General features: G+C 55.2%; 3 protein-coding genes and 1 long non-coding RNA gene across 10 annotated transcripts; all 4 read left to right on the forward strand.

Moving 5' to 3' along the window:
* Positions 1-606: 606 nt before the first annotated feature.
* On the forward strand, positions 607-5,742 carry PAFAH2 (platelet activating factor acetylhydrolase 2). 7 transcript variants are annotated; one of them, XM_085081316.1, is made up of 12 exons: positions 607-704; positions 1,595-1,694; positions 1,829-1,976; positions 2,166-2,262; positions 2,362-2,430; positions 2,525-2,639; positions 3,842-3,955; positions 4,265-4,356; positions 4,445-4,615; positions 4,711-4,859; positions 5,091-5,211; positions 5,611-5,742. In XM_085081316.1, the coding sequence occupies exons 2-11, from the start codon at positions 1,611-1,613 to the stop codon at positions 5,183-5,185; spliced, it is 1,134 nt and encodes a 377-aa protein (XP_084937442.1). In that variant the 5' UTR covers positions 607-704; positions 1,595-1,610; the 3' UTR covers positions 5,186-5,211; positions 5,611-5,742. The 7 variants fall into 7 exon arrangements, with proteins under 7 accessions (XP_084937442.1, XP_084937440.1, XP_084937443.1 ...); XM_085081314.1 differs by having other exon boundaries at positions 5,640-5,724; XM_085081317.1 differs by lacking the exon at positions 5,611-5,742 and having other exon boundaries at positions 608-704; positions 1,595-1,655; positions 5,091-5,431.
* A 336-nt stretch (positions 5,743-6,078) lies between these two features.
* LOC146427699 (uncharacterized) lies at positions 6,079-11,040 on the forward strand. The gene is made up of 3 exons (XR_014856303.1): positions 6,079-8,550; positions 8,654-9,805; positions 9,902-11,040. It is a non-coding gene; the product is annotated as an uncharacterized LOC146427699 (long non-coding RNA).
* Positions 11,041-15,562: 4,522 nt separating this feature from the next.
* On the forward strand, positions 15,563-19,844 carry STMN1 (stathmin 1). The gene is made up of 5 exons (XM_085081344.1): positions 15,563-15,691; positions 17,146-17,216; positions 17,913-18,085; positions 18,834-19,025; positions 19,336-19,844. Exons 2-5 carry the CDS (start codon positions 17,204-17,206, stop codon positions 19,402-19,404), a joined length of 447 nt encoding a protein of 148 aa, XP_084937470.1. The 5' UTR covers positions 15,563-15,691; positions 17,146-17,203; the 3' UTR covers positions 19,405-19,844.
* Positions 19,845-21,749: 1,905 nt separating this feature from the next.
* On the forward strand, positions 21,750-24,956 carry PAQR7 (progestin and adipoQ receptor family member 7). The gene is made up of 2 exons (XM_085081328.1): positions 21,750-22,954; positions 23,704-24,956. Exon 2 carries the CDS (start codon positions 23,743-23,745, stop codon positions 24,760-24,762), a length of 1,020 nt encoding a protein of 339 aa, XP_084937454.1. The 5' UTR covers positions 21,750-22,954; positions 23,704-23,742; the 3' UTR covers positions 24,763-24,956.
* The last annotated feature ends 277 nt before the right edge of the window (positions 24,957-25,233 follow it).

A 25,233-nucleotide genomic window follows, 5' to 3' on the forward strand; every position in this document is an offset into this window, starting at 1 on the left:
GCAAAGGGGATTACTGAGGGCCCAGGGCTGCTTTAGCTGCAGAAAGCGGATTAAGCGAAGGACAGGGAATGTGGGGATGGGCAGTGAGAGCCCCAGAGCACCGCTGGCCTCTGGGGGGGACAAGGGGACAGTCCTGGCGGCAGAGCCTGGCTGGGTGCAGACAGGGACAGGGCAGCTCTGGGGCTGAGGCACTGCCCATGGGCACAGCCCCCTACAGAGGGGCCACGGCTGCGATGGGGGACTGGGCTTGTGCCCCGAACTGGGGGCACTGGGACCTGTGGTTTTGTAGTGGTGACACTGGGAGCTGTCATTTTGCACTGGTGACACTGGGAGCTGTCACTTTGCACTGGTGGAATTGGAAGCTGTATCCTGTCCTGGTTTCACTGAGAGCTGTGATTTGGTGCTGGCGACACTGGGAGCAGTGTCCTGTCCTGGTTTCACTGGGAGCTGTCATTTTGCACTGGTGACACCGGGAACATTGTCCCTTACTGGTGTCACTGGGAGCTGTGATTTGGTGCTGGTGACATCGGGAGCAGTGTCCTGTCCTGGTGACTACTGGGAGCTGTGAGTTGGTGCTGGTGACATCGGGAGCAGTGTCCCGTACTGGTGGCTACTGGGAGCTGTAGTCCACGAGCACGGGAGGCACTGGGAGCTGCAGGGCAGAGTACACTGGGGCGTGCTGGGAGCTGTGACCTGGTGTACTGGTGTGTGCGGTGGGGGGAACTGGGACGGGGGTACTGGGGGATACTGGGGGATACTGGGTGCTGGGGGGCTTGTTGCTGGGAGCTGGGAGGGCAAGAGGGAAACTAGGAGCTAGGAGAGCCCTGGAAGCTCGGGAGGGGCACTGGGGGCTCGGGGTGAGGGCACTGGGAGCTTTTAGGGAGCGCTGGGAACTGCGGGGGTGAGGGCACTGGGAGCTGGGCTGGAACTGGGTGGCACTGGGGGCTGCGGGGAGCAGCGGGAACTGGGGGGAGCACTGGGAGCTGGGGGGCACTGGGAGAGTGCTGGGAGCTGCGGTGGTAACTGGGGGCGCTGGGGGAGCGCTGGGAGGCGCAGGGAGACAGCACTGGGAAGCACTGGGAGGCACTGGGAGGTGTAGTCCAGCCGCGCGTACTGGGAGCTGTAGTCCAGCTGTAGTCCGAGCTCCCAGCGCATACTGGGAGGTGTGGTGCCGTGCCAGGGCCATGCTGGGAGTTGTGGTTCCGCAGCCCCAGGTGCTGCTGGAAGCTGTAGTTTTGCACTGCGGGGTGCGGGATCCCTGTGTGCTCGGGGGATCCCGTGGGTGACAGCCCCAAACTGACCCCTCTGCAGAGTCCGGCGTGTCCCCGAGGGGGGACAGGACCCTCAGCAGGGTGGCCGTGGGGCAGCCCCGCCATCCCACTCTGCAGCCCCCGGGAGAGGAGCAGGGTGGGTTTCATCCCTGAGCAGCCCCGAGGGGATGTCGGAGTGGGAATTCAGGAGTGGAACTGGGAATCGCTGGGTTTGCTGGGGGCTGCGCGGGGTCTGGGCAACAGGAGAGGGGTGGGGGAAGGAGGGGCAGCAGGTCGGGGTCCCTGGGGGGCGGGACGGACACTGACCCCGTGTCTCTGCCCAGGCTCGGCGGTGGCAGCATGGGGGCGATGCTGGCGCTGCCCCCGGGGCAGGGACCCCACCAGGTGGGCTGCACGGATGTCATGGTGGGGCACACGCGGCAGGTACGGGGGACAGGGACAAGGATGGGCACAGGGCCAGGCTTCAGCGCGGAGCAGGGTGGCTGCAGCCAGCTGGAGGACATGGCCACCACCCTTTGTGCTGTCCCCACTGTGTCCCCCTTCCCTGTCTCCCTCAGGGGCTCTTCCTTCGCCTCTTCTACCCCTGCCTGCCGCGGGCAGGAGCCACGGAGCCTCTCTGGATCCCACGCTCCGAGTACTGCGGGGGGCTGGCTGATGTCACCTTCGGCCGCCGCTGGTGCTCAGCGCTGCTCAGCATCGCCATCGGTGAGGGAGACATCCCACCCTGGGGGCTCCCTGTTCCTTAGGGATCACTCCCTGGGTGGGAATTCTTTAGGGATCACTCCCTGGGTGGGTGCTGCAGGCAGAGCTGGAGCTGAGCAGGGATCTGTTCCAGAGCAGCAGCACCCACTGCCCGTGTCTCCCCACAATCCTGGGGGTTTCTCCTCCCCGCAGGCTCCTGCAAAGTCCCGGTGAGCTGGAACGAGCCTTTCAAGCCCCGCAGCAATGGGTACCCCCTGATCATCTTCTCCCACGGCCTGGGAGCCTTTCGGTAACGTGAGCCCCTCCCAGAGCTGGGACAGGGGTAGGGGGTCTCTCCATGGCCCCACTCAGACCTGCCCCGACCCCTCTGCTCCCATGTCCCTTGCAGGACCTTGTACTCCTCGGTCTGCACGGAGTTGGCATCCTGGGGCTTTGTGGTGGCAGCGCTGGAGCACAGGTGGGTGCCCAGGTGCCCCCAGACTCCTGTGGGGCTGGTGGGACATGGTGCCCAGGGGGAGCTGCTGGTGTCCCCTTCCCTCCTGCCGCCACAGGGACCATTCTGCCGCCACCACCTATTTCTGCATGGCAGAGGCTGGGACAGAGGAGTGGATCCAATTCCAGCGGGTGCCCCAAGGGCAGAAGGAGTTTTATTTCAGAAACAAGCAGGTACCAGGGCAGGGGGTTCAGGGTGGGCACTGGGGAGGTGTGAAATCCCTCCTGCATCCCTGGCAGTGCTCTTCCCAAGCCTGTACTGCCTCGATGCTGGGGCTGAGCTTTCTCCTTGGAGATGAGAAAAATCTGTTCAATCTGTTTCTCTCTGGTTCCTGGGGTCTGTCTGTCCGGCTCCAGCTGACCCTGGCAGGAGCCAGGCTGGGCTGTGCCATGTCCCTGGACAATGTCCCCACACCCTGGGGAGAACAGGACTCTGTGCCCAGCCCAGGCTGCTGGGTTTGTTCCCACTCGGATTTTTGTCTCTCTGGGATTATCCTGGACAGCTGCTTGCTGGGGACCAGGGAGGTTTCCTGCTGAGCCAAGTTTCCCCCCCTCTGTTTGTTTCTGCCTCATTTAAAAGGACAACAGTGAGTGAAGATTAGTCGTGGAAAAGCTCTCTAGGAACGGAGGTGCTTTTGGCAGCCTTAAATCACCTCCCAGCCTGTTATTTTTGTGTGTGCTCTGCCGTGGCACATTGCACAGAAAGGGAAACAGTTCTCCTGAATCCATGAGCAGAAATGATGAGGGAGAAAGAGAAATAAATAATAAATAGAAGGAAATAGTTGCCAGGTCAGTCTCCATTCCAGCATTTCTGTGTTACAGGGAGCAGGAGAGAGGTTTTCATTGGAGTTTTTTGTCACTTGTCACCTTAAATGTGCACAGACACCAGCACTGGTGTCCTTAGGGCAGCAGAGGACGTGGCCTCAATGTGGCTCCAAGTCAGGGCATCCTCACCCTGAATCATTTGGGATTTTAGGATGCTCCTGGATGGAGCTGGTTTTCGGGGGACACCCAGGTTTGCTCCTGGGATAAGGGTTTGGAGCAGGGGTGGCTCAGCTGGTGAAGATCCCAGGCTCTCCCTCCTCTGCTTCCTCCCCAGAGCAGAGGATTTTGCTCATCTCCAGCTCTCTGCTCCCAGGTTAACTGAATTCAAAGCAAACACCAAAAAGAAACCATTCCAAGAAATGCACTGCATCCCTTGGGAGGTGCAGCACTGCTGCCTCGCGCCTGCTTTGGCATTTATTGCAATTCTGGGAGAGCCCCATCAGGGAGAAGCACTGGAGGGAGGAGCCTGGGTGGGCACTGGGGGAAGATCTGACCCCCGTTTGTGGTCTGGAGGAGCTGGGGTCACCAGGGCAGGGCTGGCTGTGCTCCAGGTTCACCAGAGAGCTCAGGAATGTGTCCAGGCGCTCCGGCTCTTCCAGGGCATCGCCAGAGGGGAATCTGTCCCAAACATCCTTCACCAGGACTGGGATCTCTCCGTGCTGAAGGTATCTGGGTCTGGCTGGGGTGGGTCTGGATGCTCTTTGGTGGCAGGATCAGCCCTGGCTGCCTGAGACTTTTCCTCCAGGGATGAGGAGGGTCTGTGCAGAGCCACAGCTTTCCACCTCTCGGTTCTTGGAGCCTCTTCTCCCCTGTGGGCCCCAAGAAGCCATGTCCTGTCACACCAGCAGTGGGACATGGCTTTTCCCCCCTTTCAGGGAGACTTTGCTGACCTTCCCTTGGCTTTTTCTTCCCTAATTAGTCACCTCCAGAAGCGAGGTTTGGCCTCAGACTCCCCACCACTCTCCTTTTTGCAGGACAACCTTGATCTGACCAAAGTGGCTGTCATGGGTCATTCCTTTGGGGGGGTGACAGCCGTGCTGGCCCTGGTGAAGGAGCCCAGCTTCAGGTGAGGCCCAGCAGGGACCAGGGGCTGTGGAAGCTCTGGGGACACGGGGAGCTCCATCCTGTGCTGGGTGTCTGTCCTGCTGCTCCAGGTGTGCTGTGGCTCTGGATGCCTGGATGTTCCCCCTGGAGAACGTGCTGTACCCAGAGGTGACCAAACCAGTGCTCTTCATCAACACTGAGAAGTTCCAGACCCCAGAGAGCATTGCCAAAATGAAGAGGTTGAGCTCCAGAAACAGCCAGACGAGGATTGTGACTGTGCTGTGAGTCAGGGGCAGCCAAACCCCAGAGTGTCCCAGCAGGAGAACCTCTGGGTTCTGAGGGACACCCCACTGATGCACATCCCTTCCTTGTCCAGGGGAACTGTGCATGAGGACCAGACTGACTTTGCCTTCCTCCCCGGGAAGCTCTTCAGCCGCGTTTTCGGCAAGAGGGGCACCCTGGAGCCCCACAGGGCTCTGGCCATCACCAGCCGGGCTGCTCTGGCCTTCCTGCAGAGGCACCTCAGTATGGCCTGGGCTGGGGAGCAGGGTGGGGGCTTGGGGGGCACCAGAGCTCTCCAGTTTAGGGGGCTGTGTGGTGGCTGCTGCCCCAGGGCTTGGGGTTGGTGCTTCCCAAAGCATGAGGTCCTGTGGCTGCTCCTGGGTGGCTCCTGGAGGGGGGCAGGTGAGGCTGGGGTGACCCTGTCACCTGGAGGGGACGCTGGGGTGACCCTGTCCCTGTCTGTGCCCTGTGCAGAGCTGGAGGAGCAGTTTGGCCAGTGGGATGAGCTCCTGGAAGGCATTGGGGACTCGGTGGTTCCGGATGCGCCGCTCTGCCGCTCACACCTGTAGCTGCTGGTCACTGCTGGTCACACCAGGTCACTGCTGGGAGCTGGCAAAGTGACTCCTTGCCTGGAATGGAGGAGCCAGGAAGGGCAGGAGGACCCTTGAGGAGAGCAGGACAGGGGACAGTGCTTGAGGGATGTCTGGTGACATCTGAAGTGCTCAGGGAATGTGCCAGGAGAGCCCTCCCTGCTCATGGGGCTGCACTGAGGGCTATGGGGCTGAGGGAATAAAATCCCCAGGGATAAAGACTCAGTTGGCTGTTACAGAGTAATAAAAGCACTGAGGGGTTTGGGCTGGAAGGGCCTTTATAGACCATCCACATCTTCCCTGTGGGCTGGGGGTGGTTCAGCCACGGCTAAGAAAGATGCAGCATCAGGGATCCAAGCACAAGGGTAAGGAAAATCCTAAAATTGTCCTGGAAAGCCGTGCAGATGGCTGACTCCATGCCTGAACTCTGCAGGGGGAAAGAAGGAGGATGGTTTTCAGCAGGCTGACTGGAAGGAGGAGTCTCTGAGCACCCAGCAGCACTGGGATGTGGGATGGGGACAGGGATTGGCCTCGGGATGGAAGGGAAGCAGCCCAGCCTGGCTGTGCAGCACCAGGAACGATGCTGCTGCAAACAGGGAGGCTGCAGGATGCTGGACACGCCTGGGCAGCTGCCGGGAGCAGCCAGGCTGCTGCCACACCATCTGCCCCTGCATTGTCCCTGCCGCGGCTGGATCCCCAGCAGCTCTGTCCCCTGCTGTCCCACAGAGGAGCTGCAGACCACAGTGGGTGACAGCAGTGACAGCCAAGCCTGTCCCCGGGGGAAGGAGGGGATGGAGAAGGAGCGTCTCTCTCCTCCAGAGCCTGAGTGATTCGTGTCACCGTGATGGTCACATCCTCACCTGCCACTCGGAGTGAAGGACAAGCCCTGGGGCTGAGGATGCTCAGATGGCCTCGGGGGAAGGCACAGCACAGCAGAGAGGACATCCCTCGGCAGAGGGGACATCCAGCAGGCAGGACATCATCCTTCAATGTCTCCTCCGCTCCCCAGCGACACACAAAGGACTGATGTGAACAGGACAACCAGCCCCTGCTGCTTTGAAGCCTTCCAGATATTAATTTTTAAATGTTCTGCGCCGAAAGCAGCGTTTCTAGCGCAGGGCTCAGGCTGGGGTGTGGCAGCCCGTGGGGACAGGGCTGTGCTGGGGTGGCTGGGGGACATTCAAGGTCGCTGGATGTGATGAATGTACAGCTGAGCCGGGGGGGGACAGGCAGAGCCCGTCAGGTCCTGGTTTAACTGAGAGAGACAGTGACTGGTGCAGAAATCAAATCCCATTTTCCTCCCGGAATTAGCAGGGCTGGGCTCGGCGCTGGCAGCCACAGGGGAGAGGCCCTGGTGACACAGCTGAGACATACATAAATTCTGCACGGCTCTCTTGGGGAAGGGGGTGGCAGAAACCGACTCTGCTCGGGGGGATCTGTTAACCCTTTGCTTCACGGGGAGCTGCTCCTTCCTGCCCCCAGTGCCCCTGGAGCAGGGGAGCAGGGCTGTCCTCCTCTCTGGCCCCACATCCCTCTGCTCCCTGCTCCAGAGCTGGCCACTGCCACATTACCACTGGGTTTGTGCCTCTGAAGAAAACATCCTGCTGGAAAAGAGTTCAAAAAAGCCCTGGGGCAGCTCGGGCAGGGCAGACACCCTCCTCCCTCTGCTCCATCGGCCTCTCTGTTTTCTATGGGATGTGATGGTGCAGGAGAGCATCCTCCTCATTCACTGACTCACTGCATCTGCTTTTAAATCCAGCCCGGAGCCATCTCCTTGCCCAGGCTCCCTCCCCAGTGATGCTTTGCTCCAGATCTCCATTCCAGCTGCAGCCCCAGGGCTGGGGGCAGTGAGGGATGTGGCACAGACCCCGTGAAGGATGTGGCACAAATCCCAGGAAGGTGTTTTCCCTGCCTATTCCAATCCCAGCCCCACACAGCAGCTGGGATGGGGGAGAGAATGAGAACGCTGAGGAAAGCTGTGGGTTGAGATGAAGACAGTTTCATAGGGAAAGCAAAGCTGTGTGTGCAAGCAGGGGAAAGGCAGGAAATCATTCCCCACTTCCCATGGGCAGCCAGGGGTTCAGCCACTTCCAAGGTGAGTTGGGTAGACAAACCCATCACTCCCAGTGTTCTTCCCTTCATCCTTTTTCCTCCTGGTTTATACCCTGAGCATGGTCTGGGATATCCCTGGGGTCACTCGGGGTCACCTGTCCCAGCCATGTCCCCTCCAGGCTCCCTGTCCATGCCCAGCCTGGTCCCTGGGGTGACACAGGAGCAGGAAAGGCCTTGGCAGTGTTCAAAGGCTGCTCAGGGACAACAAAACATCTCTGTGTTATCAGCCCTGCATTCAGCACAAACCCAAACACTGCCACTGCTGTCCTGGGCTGCTCCAGGCTGCCTGTGCCACACGGGGAGGTTTGGTGGCAAAAAGCAGGAGGTAAAGATCTGCTTCCATCACCAGCTCTGGGCTGCTGTGGCCTTCCAGTGCAGAGCTTGGGGTTTGAATGTGAACTGGTGGGTTTTACACCCCTAAATCCAGAGGGGTTTTGTTTCTCAGGGATGTGGGAAGGAACACTGACCCTGTTACATTGTGGGGTCAGCCCTGGGAGCTCCCACCTGCAGGATCCAGCCCAGCCAGGGGATGCTGGAAGGATTCCCTCCCAGCCAAGCATTCCAGTGTGTCTGCCCTGCTTCAATATTCCAACCGGTGGCTTTAAAAATAAAACAAAAAAAAAAAGAAACCCAAACAAAACAAAACACTGCCCATTGATATTCCCCTCACAGCCGTGCCTGCAGCATGGCTGGGCTATGAATGGACACATTCCTTCCCCACGGCTTATCTCTGCTCTCCCACCAGCCTCCTCTCCAAAGCTTCCCACAGCTCCTGTGGCTCTCAGCTCCTCACATCCCAGAGCTGAGCATCTCCCTCTCTCCTCCTCCCTCCTGGGAGTCCTTCCAGCAGCACATCCCTGCAGCAGCCTGGAGTTCCCAGCTCCAGCCCTGCCGCAGCTTTTGCTGCCATTTACAGAAAACCTCATTTGCTCAATTGGAGCTTCCCTGTCGATTTAATTAATGCAAATCCACACACGTGTTAAACCTCCTTGTAATTACCGTAAGGCTCTCGTGGTTTTTGTTGGTGGTTTTTTTCCCCCTTTTTCCTGTGTTTTTAAGGGAAATAGTGAGGCCTGGATTCACAACAGCCCAGGAGGTGCAGAGCCCTTCCAGCTGAGCTCTGAGCTCACTGTCCAGCCCTGGAGACCAGCGTGGACACAGGAGCAGTGCTGTCCCCACCCCAACCCCAGGCAGCACCTCCTGGAGCAGAATTCCTTACATCCCTCGGATTGGTGAGTATTCACTTTCACATTGGGGTTTTTTTCCCTTTGGAAAAATCCCAACTTCGCTCTGGGTGGAATTCCGAAGGAAAATCAAGTTTCCTGCCCTCTGAAGTGAATTTTCATCACCGAATCCTTGGGCTGGAACACCCGGATGCTCCCAGTCACGAGGGATTCACTCCCCACTGTCATCCTCCTGAGTTCCTCCCACGCTGGGCAGGACAGTCCCTCGGGATCTGGAGCATCTCTGAGCTGCTCTCCCCATCCCCTGCCCTCCAAAATTCACCACCACGGGCCAGGAGGGCTGCTGTTCCCTCACCAGCAGCACCGAGGGGGGTTTTGAGGGCACAGTTGGTTTTTCCAGCAGTTTTCCCTCTGCAGCAGAAGCCACATTTCAGGCTGGAGGTGTCTCTTGCTAACCCAGGGGTGATTCCTGAATAAACGGGGGGAAAGGACTGAGGAGGGAAACTGAGGGAGGGAAGGGGCTGTGTGAGGTCTCTGTGCTCTGAAAAAGCCACTGAGACAGATTGAAATGATGCATTTTGGTCCAGATCCAGCTTTCCCCCATGTTAGGAAGGACAGGCTGAGCTCAGCCTGTGGATTCTGCCTCCTGCCTTTCCCCACAGTGTGATGGAGAGGAAAGTGGGTGAGGAGGAGACCCCAAATCCTCCTTTTTAACCCTTTAGCTCATATTTTCACCCCAGAATGTGCTGCTGAGAGTGTCAGCAGCCCTCCCAGGGTGACACAATGATCCCCCAAACTCCTCCAGGCTTTCTCATCCCCTCGTGTCGATCACGACCCTCTGACAGCTCTGGCCTTGGCTGGGGATTGTTTTGGGGGATTTTTCTTCTTTTAATTTAATTAAAACAAACCCCTTGTGTTGCCCATCACACGAGGGTGTCTCTGAGGGTGTTGATTTTGGCGTAGAGCAGCAGATTGCTGTTTTATTGTGTAAAAGATGGATGTTTTTCCACTAGAGAGTCTGGCTTTGTCTCTCCCCTCAGCCTCAGTGGATGTGTCAGGTGCTTTTGTCTTTTAATTTATATATTGATCTACCACAGGCTCAAATTAGTGGGGGAAAAAAGGGATCAAACAGCACGGAGCAAATGTTAAGTGCAGGTATTGTTTCCATGCTGAGATTCCAGGGGAAGGGAGCAGGAATTAACCCATTGGGATGAGGAATTGTCGGTGCAGAGGGGAGGGGAGCTGCTCATTGTCCTGAGAGGATCTGAAATGATGAAACACAGATCTGGGCTGAAGTCCAAAGGTGCCAGAAAACCCCCCAGACTCATTTCCTTGGCTCACAGATCCTGTGGGAAGAGACCCACGGGGTCTGATGGATCCCACCTATAAACACCTACAGATATTCCACAGAAAAATGGGATGTGGCTGCTGCTCTGAGCAGGACAGGATCTCCTGCATTCCCTGGATGATGGGAGGGAGGGGGACACTGCAAAATCTGCCTTTTGCTGGGAATTTCAGCCTCGTGCTGTGAATCTGCAGGACTTGGGAACTGCAAATCCACCTGCTCCCCAGGCGGGAGAGCTCCTGAAAAATAAACCCCATTTCCCATTTGGCTGTGCCCTGATTTTACCAGAGAAACTGCTCTGATTTGAGCTGGCCTGAGAGCTCTGCATGGAGAATTATTTTCAGATTTGCTCTTTGTGGGAGCAGGCTCAGTCTGGGGCTGTCACCAGCCCATTCATTTTGTTTATTTGATATTGGGGAAGTCATACTCCTTTAAGAGGATTTCCATCCCTCAACTCCTCCCATCGTGACACTTCCAAGCCACATTCTGTCTTGAAAGGGTGGGAGTATTTTTAACCATATCACGCCAGGGAAGTATTAATAGCACAATGGGCTTGCTGAGCTGCTGGTGGAGCTGAATCCATATTTTAAATTCAAGGAACTAATTAGGAGCTGGGGAATAATTAGTGCTACACCCAGCTTTTCTTCAGTGTCATTTCCCCCCCATTTCAAAGGTCCACAGCAAATGTCTGTGCTGGAATGTTCTGTGGCTGTTGAATATTTTATATCTCCTCCATGCATTGCTATTCCATGTGTTTGTCAAAAATCCCACAGTCTCAGTTGCCACATCCCAGCTGAAACGGCTGACTCTGACACTTTGGGAATGCAATTAGTTCATCTTCTGTTGGCTCCTGCATGGAAAAACCCCAAACCCTGAGCCCTGTGCCTCGTGCTCTGCCCAGCCTGGTGCTCTCACAGGGTGATGCAGCTCAGAGCAGCACAGTTATTTTTGAACCCTCGGCAGCGAGATGTTTACGAGCTTCCTGGAATAGCAGAAGCTCCCGGTGCTCCATATGGAAATGCAAATTTGCGGGTTTGGAGCAGAACGGGAAAAGCAGGGAGGGTGTGGAGAAATGGGTCGGGGCTTGGTTGGGAGCGAGGAGAGGGGGAGCAGCATGAGGAGATCTCCCAAAAATGTGGTTTTGGGCACAGGGAGGGGAGGGAAGCAGCACCACATGGACCTGTGCTTGTGTTTGGCAGGGAGAACACACCTGGATGGATGGGAATGTCAGCAGGATCTGCTGATGGAGAGAACAACCACCCAGCTCCGAGAGCTGCTGGTGAGAAGTCTCTGCTCTCTAATAATAGTTGGGCTTGTGATGGAGCCTCTCCCTCGCCCCTGCCTCTCCCCAGCCATCTGTTTCTGAGAAACTTGTGGAATTCGTGTCGCCAAGCTGGGTTTATCAGAGGGGCAGCGGCAGCTCGCAGAGCTCAGGGCTGGGGGAGAACACCAAGCAGCAGTTTGGTCCTGTAAACCCCAATTTTTTAGGGAATAAAGGATGGAAAGGCAGGCAGGCTGGGAAGGGAATGCTGCTCTTTGCTGGCAGATCTGTTTAGGGGAAAGACCAGCAGGGATGAAGGTGTTGGTGGTGAGAACCCCTGGCCTTATTTTAGTGTCTGTGGCCCTTTCTGAGTGTTTGGGTGTTTTTTTGGGAGGGGAACAGAGATCTCCTGCAGCTTCTGTCTTTATTTCATTAATATCTTACATTCCTCTTGTGCTCCAGAGCCTTGTCACCTCATCACCACAGAATTTGGGTGTCAGGCAGTGCAGTCCCGTGGCTGCATTTGAAGGGGTGAACGTGACATTTCAGGGTTCTGTTGCCCCAATATCAAAGCAATTAATTGATATTTCCCTCCCTGTCGCTGCAGGCGCAGTCGCCATCTGTGCTCAGCGCTTTTCCTCGTCTCATTTGAGGGAGGAATTAACAGATTTCGAGCGAATTTCTCAAAAAAAACCAACCTGTCTGATTCGCAAAAATTCAATTATTTCCAACAGCACGTTGGGAAGTGCAAATTTATTCCGAAGGGAACATTTTCCTAATGGTGTTTTTCGGCATAAATATAGTACCAGCCTAAACACCTCCAGTAAACAAATATCAATTACCTTAAACGTTTCCTGCCTGTGGAAAAGCTTTCATTGTGAGGGAGACACTCCCTAAAAGTCTTGGTTTGTTCTTCAGTTCCGTGGGTTCCTCGGCTGCGTTTGGATTAAAGTGTGTTTTTATCTGAAGATCAAGAATTTTTAAGGTTGGAAAAAAACCTCTAAGATCATTGAGGGAATTGAAAGAGATCTTGTAGCCCTTCTCTACCTCTGAGTTCCTTTTAAAATACACCTTCCTCCAGCAGGCTGGTTATTAAATCTCTTAAACTGATCCACTCAGGTCAAATAATATATTGCATTTCTAGTTTTAAAATAAACTTTGCTGATTTGCCAGCCCTAGCAAACCCTTGCAAGGATCACTAACCAAGGTGCTCTAAACCATCCTCTGATTAACAAATAAGCTGTCAGTCCCTCCACCACCACCAGCGCTTAAGGCTGGCAATTTAATACTCAGAAACCACATTTTCTTATTGGAGATTAAATATTTTTGCAAGTTAAAAGAGCTGCCGTGGGCTGAGTTGTCACCTAATTATGTCAGTCTCTTTGTGGGGTGTTTTGATAAGCACATCAGAGGGGAGGCTTTAATCTTTGGGCTAAATCTGATCACGTCACGTCCTCAATTCACACGTAGCAGGAGCCCTCCGATGAGACCTGGAATTTTGTGTTCCACCCCGAGCAGGGTGGGCTGGGATGGAGCTGAGGTTTGGTTTGTGGTGGGGTTGATCCCCCTGGAGCACTGGCAGGGACACAAGGGACACGATTTGAAGTGGGTGATGTAATCACCAGCTTGGATTCTCTATACCCACTGGTCATATTCCTAATTTACAGAGCCTTTGTCCTTTCTGCTCTGGGAATGTCTTCTGCAGGTGCTGCTGTGATCCTTTATTTTCCTCAAAATGCGTAAATTCATCTGGCAGAAATTCATTCTGATGGTAAATTTGGGCTTGAAATGGTGTTTTTCTTCTCCAACCTGTTTTGGGGCTAAACGTGGCATGTTGGAGGATGTTTCTCCCACTGCTGTCTGCTCTCTTAGTGGTAAAACTGGAATTAAAGCAAAAAAAAAAGCTTTTGTTGGTGATGAGGAATCCAGTAGATAAAAACTACCACAGCCACACACTGAGGAGGGAAGAGTCTGTTTGGAACCGCAATAAATGTGTCAATAAACACAAATCAAATGCAAATTAAATAAAAGCTTTTCATATACTCCATTCTCCTCGAGATCAGACAAAAATAAATGCCACATAAACAAATGGGGTTTATGAAACGCTCCAAAAATAAAACCACTCCTGCAACAAGGCCAGAAATGAGATCAACTCAGTGTCTTTCCACCTGCTGGGAGCTGCTGTTTCTCTTTGTATCATAACAGTGCTCAAAGGTTTTGGTTCAAATCAAAGCCAGTGGTGGCAGGTGTTGTAAAGGGATTGGGGAAGAGTCTCATCCTAAAAGATAGGGCATGGAAAATGCCAGAGCTGAGAGCAGATCCCAAATCCCATTCCCAGCTCGTCAATAAGTTGCCTCTTACATAAGACAGTTCTTCCCAGAAGGAAATATTTTAGCCTTTAAAGCCAATCTGCAAAGGAAGGTAAGCTACAATCAGGTCTTCTTTTTTTCTCTTTTTTCCTTCCTTTTTTCCCCAGAAACTAAGCTGGGAAGTGCTGGCATGACTTGTATCTTTATCTCAGCCCGCATCCCTCCTTCAGAATCTGTAAAGGGAATTTCCTGCTGCTCTCCCTGGGGTGAGCACTGAATAAAGCCCATCACAGGTACCACACCAAGAGCCCCGAGCCCAGGAAGCCTCATTTCCTCTGGGAAATCCAGAGATCATCCCAGGATAAGCTCTTTGACTTGACTCAAAAGCATTAATATTAAAGCCTCCAACACACTGCTGGGCTGCACGAGTGATAATTAATAAATGATAGAGAAACACAGGCTGGTGGCAGGGGCTCTTGGCTGCTTTGTCTCCCACAACGTTTCATCCAAACACTCCAGATGTTTCCTTGGAAAACACGCATGTTCTGGGTGACACGGATGTGTTTTCCCTGGGATGGAGCTGGGAACCCCACAGAGATGCCAGGAATGATCCCACAGGGCCAAGCAGCTACCTCAGGCTTCAGATTTTGAACCTGGGATTCCTTCAGTGCCACAAAAAGGTTCAACCACGCAGCTGGAAAATGGCTCTTCCCATGGCCACTCCGGCAGAAGCCTCTCCCAATTCTAGCAGCTCGGCGGCTGGATGTGGTTTCCATGGAAATAGACGTCAGATCAGCAAAAAACAGGGCAAGTGTTTAAAATAATCTCTGTTTTGAAAGCTTCCTGCCTTTCTGTCACAATATTAACCTTCCACAAGGTAGGATTCCTCTTTTTTGGGTGCAAAATCCTTGGGTTTGAGAGGGTGCATGGCAAGGGGGGGGTCCCAGAAAAGTCCTTTTTTTGGGTTCTGGGTGTGGAGGCTGCAGGGCTGGGACTGTAGCAGAGGATTTTGTTGTGTGTCCATCTGCCTTTTGTGTGGATTGACTCTTGGTGTGGCTGGAGTGTGGGAATTGCACAGGATTCATTTGTGTGGAGCATGTGGACAGGGAGGGAATTTGTTTGAAGCATGTTTGGGAGTGAAACACTTCTCTGGGGTTGGCAATGGCATTATCCAGGGAAGGGGAACATTCCCAGGGCAGATCCTTACGGAGCCACCCTGTCCTTTCCATGGAATCTGCACAAATGGGGTTTTTCTGGATGTGCTCAGGCTCGCTGGTGTCACCCCAAGGGAGAGGGTGGCTTGGTCCCCAAAACACTCTGTGGGGCCACTGACCCTCTTTGGGGTTGTCCTGTGTGGCTGTGACCCTGAGGTGACCGAGGGGACATGGTGGTCATCTTGATGATGACCGAGAGCCCTGAAGTTATCGTGGCCGTGAGGTAGTCTTGCCATTACATAGATGACCACGTCTCTGAGGTGACCAAAGTCTCAAGGCAAGTGGCCATGGCTCTGAGGTAGCCACGACCCAGAGATATGTGACCGTGGCTCCGAGGTGACCATGGATCTGAGGTGACCATGGTTGTGTGGTGACCATGACCATGAGGTGACCACAGCCATGAAGTGATCATGATGCTGAGATGACCATGGCTCTGTGATGACCACAGCCATAAAGTGACCATGGCCATGAGGTGACCATGGCCATGAGGTGGCCATGAGGTGACCATGGCTCTGCAGTGACCACGGCCATGAGGTGAACATGGCCATGAGGTGACCATGGCCATGAGGTGGCCGCAGCTCCAGCCATTGCACCCACAGCTCCACTGCCACCATTCCCCCCTCAGGCCGGACACCCCTGACTGCGGCACGGCCCTGCTGCCCCTGTCCTCCCCACTGCTGGCGTGAGACACAAAGGGAGGCGCAGCAGCTGCGGGGGCAGGAGCGGGAGCACAGCTCGGGGCTCGGGGGGTCCCTGGGGGGTCGCGGTTGGTCCCGGTACCGCCGCCCGGCCCGGGCCGAGCACAGGGGCCGCTGCCCCCCGCCGGGGGCGGACTACAACTCCCGGCATGCCCCGCGCGGCCGGGGGCGGGGGGGCTGGGATGGGGGGTGCGTTAGTGAGGGGGTGGGCGCGAGCCCCCCCACCCCCCCGGCGGGCGGCACGTGCCGGCGGGCTCGGCCAATCGGGGCGGGGCGGGGCGGGTCACGTGCCTTTGTTTGGCGCTTTTGTGCGCGGCGGGGCGGGCGCGAGCGGAGTGTGGCCGGAGCGGCGGCGCGGGCAGGTGGGTGCGCGGCGGAGCCGTTAGCGGGGAGAAGGCTCGGGCGGGCCGCGGCTGCGGGCCTCTCTGCTGTGCCCTCCGCATCTTGAGAAGGCGAGGAAGGAGGGAGGAAAGTGTCGGCGCTCCAGGGAGGTCCGGCGCCCCGTTGATGCGGGAGGCGGGCGGGTCCCGAGGGTGGGTGTCAAGGTGTGGGGGGGCTGCGGGGCACTTTGCGGGCCCTCGGGACGAGGGTCGTTTTTGTCCCCGCTGGCGGGCATCGCGTCACCGCCCGGTTTTGGGGCGTCGCGGTGACAAAGGCAAGGGAGACAATGGGGGGATTACTCGTATGTGTCCCTGTCACCCCCGCGCCCCGATCGCTGAGGGGAACGGGGTGTCTATTGTCCCTCAGCGAGGGGCGACGCCCTACTCGCGGCAGCGGCGCCCCCTCCCCTCCCCGCCATTGTTAGTGGGGAAGGGGCGGTGTCCGGGCCACCGTGCCCCGACGCCATCGAGCCGCGGGGGACCCTGCCGGAGCCCCCTGTCCCCGTGTCGCTGCCCGGCGCTCCCTGTCCCCTTGGCCCCTGCGGGGCTGAGGCGGGGGGGGCGGCCCCGCACCTGAGGCGGGGGGCGGCAGGTGCCCGGATGTTGGCGCTGGCCCCGCCCCCTCCCTCGAGCCCCCTCGCGCGGGCGCGCGCGCGCTCTCCCCGGCGGTTTGAATTCGGTGCGGTTGGAGGGGCGGGGGCGGGCAGGGGGCGTGGCCTCCGCCGGCGGCTCGGCGGGGATTGGCTGCGGGCGCGGGGTGGGCGTGGCGCGGGCAGGGGGCGCGCGGTCCTAGCGCCGCCCGCTCCGCGCCCAGCCCCGCCCGGACCGCAGCGGAGCCCCTCCAACCCCCCAGAAACCCGTTATTTTAGTCTTTTTTTCCTTTTAACGGTTCCTCGACCGTTTTGTGGCGTTTTCAACGACGCCCCATTTTGACAAGGTGTCCTGGGCGGTGCGCGCCCTCGCTGTCTGCTGCGGTGTGAAGCATCTGACTTGAGCTGCGCAATTAAAAGCGAATTTTAAATGAGCTCGATTGCGCACATTTCAGATCCTTCGGGAGTAGCAGGAATCCTGGCTGTGCTGTCCTGTGGTGCGTCATTTTTTAATTCGGAGAGCTCTTACCTGTGTGTGAGAGCAGTGAGATCTCCACAGTGCCGTGGTAAAACGGGGCTCTTTGTTTGATGAGCTTAATTACGGTGGAATAAAACAGACTGAAGATGCTTGAATATCACACAGATCCTGGAACACCTGTAATGCCATAACCTCTCCAGTATTCCCAGCACTGTCCATCAGCCCAACAGAATGCCTGGAATCACTGACTGCAGTGACCTACCTTGCCTGCCTTTTGTTCAGCAGCTCTAATTATGTTTAGCAGTTTTTATTAGAAGGAACAGGATCCCTGTGCTGGCTGTTGACAGGCACATCTCTTTGTTATCTAGGAACCCAACCGACTGACTTTCTGCCAGGGTTGGCTTCTGGAGTCTTATTTTCTTGGCCATGGCTACTTCTGGTAGGTGGAATTATGTGCTAAATGCTCTTCTGTCTTTTTTTTTTTTTTTTTTTTTGCCTGTTAACTTCCTTGGGAATAACTTGAAAATCAAATCTAGTTAAGCTGCCATCACCAGGCTTTTCTCCCATCTTGGGCGAGGCTGTGGTTGTGAAAACACCCCAAAAGAGGAGTCTGGCAGCAGATGGGCTTCAGCTCCCTGCAGCCATCTGCTCCCGCGGCAGAGCTGACTGTCACCGAGACATCTTGGGGACCACACGGGTGCAGCTGACACCGTGCAGGGCTGACATGCCTGCTGCAGCCTTGGGAGAGAGAGCCCTGCCTTGCAGATTTCTCTAAAAACTGATTTTTGCAGTCCTTGGCTCTCTGAGGTGTCAGGCAAACGCTTAGAAATTCATCTTCAGGTTTGGCGTTGGAGAAAGATTGAGTTTTAATTTGAGCTAATAAACTTGTTTTTATGACTTGGGATGTTGAAGGCTAAAATAAAGCATCAGGTGCTTGGGTGATGCAGGATCAAGGAAGGATCACAAAGAAAAATTCTACATTTTTGAACGGTATTGCCATGCTCAGAACAAAACTCTTGTCCTGGATGCCCTCAGGGAGCTTTGTGGTGCTGAATTTTGGAAGGCTGTTAATACTACCTGAGCCAGTTCCTGGATAAAATCCTCATTTTTTTGGCATTTTTCCCCTCATTGCCAGATATCCAAGTGAAGGAGCTGGAGAAGAGAGCCTCTGGGCAGGCCTTTGAGCTGATCCTCAGCCCCCGCTCGAAAGAATCGGTGCCAGAATTCCCTCTGTCTCCCCCAAAGAAGAAGGATGTGTCATTGGAAGAGATCCAGAAGAAGTTGGAAGCGGCAGAGGAGAGACGCAAGGTAAATCTGGAGCAGTTGAAGTGAGCTCTGCTCCACCAGTTCTGTTGGGTTTTGGGGGATTTTTGTTTATTGTTTGGAATAAGTGTTTTTTTAATGGCAAATAGAATATTAATGGAACTTATTAATGGAATCCCTGGGGCTCTTACGAAGCTTTGTTGCAGTCTTCAGAACCATGGCTTTGATTCCAAACTGATTTTGAAGAAAAACTGGGGGGAAATGTAGCTGAGAGGGGCAGCTCTTTCAGGAAGAAGCTGTTTTTCCTGTCTTTTAACACCAGAACAGATTAATTTTCTCCTAGAAAACGCAGCAGTGAATCTGTAATGAGAAGTTTGGGAATAAATTGTCTGACTGATGAAAGATGTGGCTGGGGGTGCAGCCTGGAGCCCTTGAGGGTGGCAAGGCTTTGACTGAAGTGAGCCTGACCTGAATCTTGGTGATTCACCACTCTGAGAAGGGAAAATCTTCAAGGAAAGTTCCATCAGTGTTAACATCAAAAAACCCCATGTTCTCTTCCCAGAAAGATCCCATTTAACAGGATTTGCAAGTAATGCCAAACTGAGCTTTGCAGGTAGCTTGTGGTGATGAAATGCAGGTTCTGTGGTGGGTGGGGGAAGCCCCAGGAGTTCTGTCCTGCAGCACCAAGCTCTGTTTGCAGCCAGGCAGCAGAAAATCCTCTCAGGAGCCAGGGCAGCTCCCGTGGCCCGAGTGGTGCTCTGCCGCCTTCAGAGCTGCCCCTGTGTCTTGTCAGTCCCATGAGGCAGAGGTGCTGAAGCAGCTGGCTGAGAAGCGAGAGCACGAGAAGGAGGTGCTGCAGAAAGCCATCGAGGAGAACAACAACTTCAGCAAAATGGCAGAGGAGAAGCTGACCCACAAAATGGAAGCCAACAAAGAGAACCGTGAGGCACAAATGGCTGCCAAGCTGGAGCGCTTGCGGGAGAAGGTGGGTGTGGAGCCCTGGCAGAGGGAGCTGTCCGTGCTCCTTGCTTGGAAAAGTGGGTAAAACCCCCCAGTGAATGTCCACAGGGGCAGGGGGGAGAGCTGGGGTGCTGTGATCTGGTCACCAAATCTGCAAAAGGGTTTGCAGAAATCCAGCTCTTTATGAGAGGATGGATGGAGTTGGAGCAGCCTGTCCCTTTCTCCCCTAAAGCCCCACCCTGTTCCCCTCAGTGCCCCACAGTGTGCTGTGGGAAGCCTTTCCCTGCAGCTTTGCCCTTCCTGGGATCTAACAGCTTCCTGCTGCTGTTTTCCAGGACAAGCATGTGGAAGAGGTTCGAAAGAACAAAGAAGGCAAAGACCCTGGCGAGGCCGAGACTGACTGACTCCGTTCTGGAAACTGACTCTCCCCCTCCTCCAAATATCCAAAGACTGTACTGGCCAGTGGTTTTATCTTTGGTTTTGGTTCGGTTATATATTTTTTTTTAAGGTTCTTAGAAACTGATGTAGAACTGTAAAATTAGATCCAAACTGTTACACTTGCTTTGGGGGCTAGAGGGGAGACCTTCCATGTGTCACTTTTCTAAAAGTGTTGTCTTTCCAGTGTAGCTTTTTCTTCTTGTTGCATCCTTTTCTACGCCAGTGCACTCGCTTTTGGGTTGATGGCGAGTACTGTATCAGCTCTGTAAGACCTTTGTGCAAGGAATCTGTAGTAACTGTTCCATGCTGAATATCTGTTACACTTCAAACAAAATTCTCTGACTGTCCCAGTCTGCTAAAATACTGCTGTAACTGAGTGACTCAATAAAGCTGCACAGTGCTGTTATCCCGAGTTGCTTCTTCAGGAGCTGAGGTCTGGGTGGCTGGAAAGGTCTGGAGCAGCTCCCCACTCCCCTGGGCTCGGCTGCTGTGCCCCAGAGCCTGGCATTGTGCGGCTGTGACAATCAGAGCTTTGTGTGACACCTCAGCAGTTGTCAGCTGTCGGCTGTTTTTGTTCCCAGGCCCCGAGCCACCTCCCCGTGCTGGGACACCCCAACAAACAGCCCTTGTTCCCACATGACTGAGGGGAGCCTGCCTTGGGAGCGTTCCTGGGGTGACTCGTGCTGCTCAATGGGGACTTGTGTGGCACAGGGGGACAGGCAGAGCCCTGCTCTGTGCTGGGAGGGTTGGGCTGCCAAAGGGGAAGGGCTCTTTGGGGAAGTGTCATTCTTCTTGTGTCATGCAGATGTGCTGAGATAGAACACAACACCTGCCCACAGCCACATCTGCTTCTGTTCTAGAGAGTGAGAAATGGGAGGGGTTTGCTTGTGCTCTGAGGAAAGATGATTTTTGGGTAGATTGGGTACAAAATTGCTCTATTGCACCCCAAAGTCTTCCCCTAAGGACACTCACAGGTGTGAACAGGCACCCAACCTGCCCAGCACAAACCTGGCAAGGCTCTGGGGGTGTCACAGCCCCGTGGATGTGACACTGATGGCACTGCTCTCGGGGAACCTTGCTCAGTCCTGGCCTTCTCCCCATCCTTGATCCCAAGCCTTGCCTCCTAAGTTTGTTTTCAGCTTTGCTCCACACCTGGAGCACCTGGTACTGCCCAGGTCACACCTGAGCATGGAAAAACTGCCAGGGAATTCTCTTTTTGAGGGACTCATGGAGTCCTGGACCACTTGACCTTGTGTGGTGCATGATGGAGAGGAAGCCCCAGTTTGGGAAGCTTTCCCGTGTCCCACCGGGTCCTTTTGAGCTGAGCTTCCCCCGGAGCTGATCCATGAGGAGCCGTGGGACACACAGCCCTGGAATGCCGCGGCGAGTCCTTCCTGAGGCATTTCCAGGAGCGTTCGGCTGCTCCACAGCTCGAGGTAAGAGAGTCTGTGCTGCTCCCTGCTGGGGACAGGAGGGGTGGCTTTGGGGCTTGGGGTGGCTCATCGCGACATTGTCCAGCACTGTGTGACCTGAGGACACCGGCTGGGGTCAGGGTCTGCCCGGCAGGGCGAGGACAGGAAAACAGAGCTGAACTTTGGGATGAGGCTGGACAGTGCGGCCAGGAGAGAGCTGAGCACCTTTCACTGGGGTGTGCAGGCTGAGGAGCCCTGGAGCAGCTCCGAGTACAAAATGAGGCATAATTAGCAATCAAACCCCCCAGATCTTCATTCTAATGTCGTTACCTGCTGAGGAAAGAGTGTCCCAAATGCCATGTGGGGTTTTTTCTCCTCTCTCCAAAGGCGGGGGAGGAGAATGGCAGCACTGCCAAACCCCAAATGGCGCTGGAGCCCAAAACAACACTAAATGTGAGGTTTGGGCTTGCCAGAGCTGTCAGAGCTCGGCGCGGGGCCTTCTGTTCCCTCCTCTTCCTTCTGCTTCACGTGTCTGCCGTGCCTGTGCTGAGCTGGGTCTGGGGTCTCTGAGTGCTCCGGGGAGAATTTTGGGGGGTGGGAGGGACAGCAGTGACCTGAGAGCAGAGGAAGGGAGGGGAGTGATCAGTGCAGGAAAACGGAACTGAGTCTCTCTGGGCAAAGCTGGGCTGCAAACAGGTTCCTTAAAAATAATAATAATTAAAAAAAGGACGGGAAAAAAAAAGCTCCCCAGCTTCTTCCACCTGCAGAGGGAGGGAGGGATGTGGAGCCGTGTCGGGGGGCGAGAAGGGGGAAGCAGAGGGTCAGAGCAGCTCCAAGGGGCTGCGGGGGATGCGACCCTGGGGGGAAAAACATCCAGGGGAGGAGCAACAGTCCTGGGCTGCCCAGAAGGCATGGCAGGGCTGGAGCTGCCGCTCTGCGGGGCTCAGGTGGATCAGGGGCTGAGCTGAGCTGCAGGAAACCCACGGCGGTTTGAAAACGAAAGCTCTGAGTGCTTTAGGAGGCTCTGCAGGCTGGGTGCCGCTGTGTGGCGGGAGCAAACAGGGATGTAAACAGCCGGGGGCGAGTCTTTATCATCACCAAAAAATTCTGCGGGAGGGGTGGATGCTGCTGGGGAAAGGAAACGCTCCGCAGGAAACGCCAGGCGTTTGAGGCAGCCTTACCGACAGCTCGTGGGGAGGCGGAGGGTGTTATTTGGAGTACGAGGCGCATGAAGGATTTCCAGGATGTGCTCCCTCCATAACGGAGCGTTACTCAAGGCTGGGAAGAGCTCGGCACATTCAGTCCTGCTCCGACAAGTTTCGGAGGAGCTGAAGTAAACACCGCTCCCCTTCCTGCCTCGTGCTCGGCTTCTGACAGCATCTCCCCAGCAGAGCAGAGCAGAGCAGAGCCAGCGGCGCCTTTCCCGCAGGAATTTCTCTTCTGGGATCCGGAACAGAGTCGGACACGGCCGGAGCTGAACCTCCTCCCTCCACCTGAGCGACCTCGAGGGCAGCGGCAGCCCTGGCACTGAGGCAAGTTCTCCGGGCAGTGTTTCCTTCCAAGCTGCCCGTGGAATTTAGGTCAAAACAGCTGAACTTGGGAGGTTCTGCTTTTGCCCTCTCTCTGGGGCAGCACTCGGGGCTGTGTCGGTGCAGGGCAGGAGCTGTGAGTCTGGAAGAGGTTCATGGGGGGAATTTTTCCCTGGCAGACTGAGAAAGTCGCAGCTTTTTGGGGGGTTTGGGAGGCCAAGGATCTCCCTTTGTGAGCTGCTGCCCCAGCCAGGGGTCTGTCTGGGATGTGGGGCCTCTAGCCAGGGGAGGTGGGCAAAGGGCATTTGGCAGGGAGGTTGAGCAGCAAAGACCTTGTTTATTCTGCATCTGTGCCCTTCAGAGTCAGACAGGAATGAGTTACAGATTGATTTTGATAAGGAAATTGCAGAGTTTTTTAAAACAAACAGTCCCATCCCCACCTCCTCCTGTTCCCAAACTTTGAAGAGCTTTTCCTGACCCTGAAACGATGGCACGTGCCAGGGCTTGGGGTATAAATCAGCACTGAAGCTGGATGTGAGCCAGGTTTTCTTCAGGACTTGTCTGAGCAAGAGCAGGTAAAGAGGGGAGAGAATCTCGTTCTGGGTATGTTCTGTTCAAAAAGGTTTTCAGAAAAGGCCAAACAAGCTAGCAGGGCTGCCTTTATCTGGGTAAGGACAGCAGCTTCCAAAACGTAAATATGGAAATTCCTGCTCACTAAGATTACTCTGCTGGACCTCAGTGGTGCAACAGGATGAACTCACTTGAGCCACGTTGTTTTTGTGGGAAGCTGCTTGGAAAATCAGGAGCTGAAAAAAGGAGGTAAAACTCCAAATGCAGGAGTTGCAGCCTCTGTTAGTGGTGTTGATTATTTCTGTTTTCAGATACTTGTGAGGCAGAGCAGTTCACCCTGATGCTTGTGGGAACACAGCTTGTTGTTTTTTGTAAGGACAGACACTGCAAACAGTTTACTGGAGGGAAAATCTGGAGTGGGAGGTTTGTTTAGGATGCTTGGTTTGTTTAGCAGTTCCCAGCTATAGGGAAGGAGGGTGAGCCAGGAACTGATGTGTGCTGTTGTGTAATTATTGTGTCATTTAACCCCAAACTCATATCCTCTGGGCTCCTCCAGTCTGCAGCAGAGGCACCCCAGGGGTTCTTAAGTCTCCTTTCAGCCTTCTTTCTGTCACTGTTGTTGGAGTTTCTTATTTCAGGCTGTTCCACGGTGGGGGGAAACCCCAGGCAAAGCCTTTGAACAGCCCCTGCTTGTTGATTTTTATGCTCAAATCCCTACCCAACCCCACAGAAAAACTTCCTTTCCTTCCCAAAGGTCATTTTACACAGCAGAGACACAGAGTTTGGCCTCATCATGGCAACAGCAATCACAGAGAAGCTCAGCCAGCTCTTCATCAGCATGAAGCTGCCAGGACCTTCACCCCCAGGCACGGTGAGCAGCTCGGAGGTGCCGCGGGTGTTCTGGAAGCCTTACATCCACAGTGGCTATCGCCCCGTGCAGCAGACCTGGCGCTACTACTTCTCCACGCTCTTCCAGCAGCACAACGAGGCCATCAACGTCTGGTCACACCTGGTGGCCGCCCTGGTGCTGCTGCTGCGCTTCCAGCGCCTGGGGCAGCAAGTGGACTTCAGGCAGGACCCTCACGCCCAACCCCTGCTCATCATCCTGGTGGCCTCCATCACCTACCTGACGTTCAGCAGCCTCGCCCACCTGCTGCAGGCCAAGTCCGAGTTCTGGCACTACAGTTTCTTCTTCATGGACTACGTGGGGGTGGCTGTTTACCAGTATGGCAGTGCCCTGGGCCATTTCTACTACGCCATCGAGCCCAGCTGGCACGAGCACATCCAGAGCTTCTTCCTGCCGCTGGCCGCAGGGCTGGCCTGGCTGTCCTGTGCCGGCTCCTGCTACGCCAAGCTCCACTTCCACCAGTCCTGCCCGCTGCCAGGCCGGCTGTGCCAGGAGCTGCCCTCAGGCCTGGCCTACCTGCTGGACATCAGCCCCGTGGTCCATCGCATCTTCACCTCGCAGCACCCTGACCCAGCCCTGCTCTACCACAAGTGCCAGGTGCTCTTCTTCCTCATCGGCGCCTTTTTCTTCTCCCACCCCTACCCCGAGAAGTGGTTCCCCGGGAAGTGTCACTTCTTTGGGCAGAGCCACCAGATCTTCCACGTGTTCCTGGTGCTCTGCACGCTGGCGCAGATCGAGGCCGTGGTGTTGGACTACGAGTGCAGGAGGGAGATCTACTCCTCCCTGCAGGGAGACCTGGCACCCGACTTCTCTGCGCTGTTCCTCTTCACTGTCACCTGCTCTGTCCTCACTGCTGCCTTCATGGCCCGCAGGGTGAAGAACAAGTTGGGTGTCAAGGAAGAGTAAAGAAGAAAGCTCAGCCCAGATGCAGCCCCAGGGTTTGAGATGCTGCTTCATGAACTGTTACTCAGCAAGTGCTTTCTATAGAGAATGAAAGTAAGAGATGCTTTTTGTGCTTTTTTTAATACATATTTAGTTCCAGCTTGCTCGTAGAATGGTACATGGGTTCAGCTCGCCTCTGAATAAACAGTTGGAACAAAGTGTTTTGTGTGCCCTGCTGGCCTGGGGACAGCCTGGGGAGCTGCCAGGAGTCCCAGCATGAGGTAAGGAGATGCCATCTGGCCCCTGTTAGCATCTAACCCATGGAAACCCCAGGGTGAGGTGGTTTGAACCATAAACAAAGGTGACAAATTAATTTACTATCATTACAGGCCCCTTTTGTAGGGCTGAGGGAGTTGTTCAGAGCTGTCCGAGCAGCGGCAGGGCGCTGTGCTTTCCCTGTGGAGCAGGCTGGGCACAGGATGGTGACAGCATGGT

The sequence above is a fragment of the Lichenostomus cassidix genome, chromosome 23, assembly GCF_008360975.1.
Source record: "Lichenostomus cassidix isolate B80296 chromosome 23, HeHo_3.0, whole genome shotgun sequence".
NCBI lineage: Eukaryota > Metazoa > Chordata > Aves > Passeriformes > Meliphagidae > Lichenostomus > Lichenostomus cassidix.

Excerpts from the sequence above, each read along its gene's own strand:
- PAFAH2 (XM_085081316.1), top strand. The coding sequence starts at position 1,611 with ATGGGGGCGATGCTGGCGCTGCCCCCGGGGCAGGGACCCCACCAGGTG. Across the intron at positions 1,695-1,828 it reads TGGTGGGGCACACGCGGCAG|GGGCTCTTCCTTCGCCTCTT; the intron begins GTACGGGGGACA and ends TGTCTCCCTCAG. Across the intron at positions 4,616-4,710 it reads ACGAGGATTGTGACTGTGCT|GGGAACTGTGCATGAGGACC; the intron begins GTGAGTCAGGGG and ends TTCCTTGTCCAG.
- STMN1 (XM_085081344.1), top strand. Across the intron at positions 18,086-18,833 it reads CGGCAGAGGAGAGACGCAAG|TCCCATGAGGCAGAGGTGCT; the intron begins GTAAATCTGGAG and ends GTGTCTTGTCAG. Across the intron at positions 19,026-19,335 it reads TGGAGCGCTTGCGGGAGAAG|GACAAGCATGTGGAAGAGGT; the intron begins GTGGGTGTGGAG and ends GCTGTTTTCCAG.
- PAQR7 (XM_085081328.1), top strand. The coding sequence starts at position 23,743 with ATGGCAACAGCAATCACAGAGAAGCTCAGCCAGCTCTTCATCAGCATG.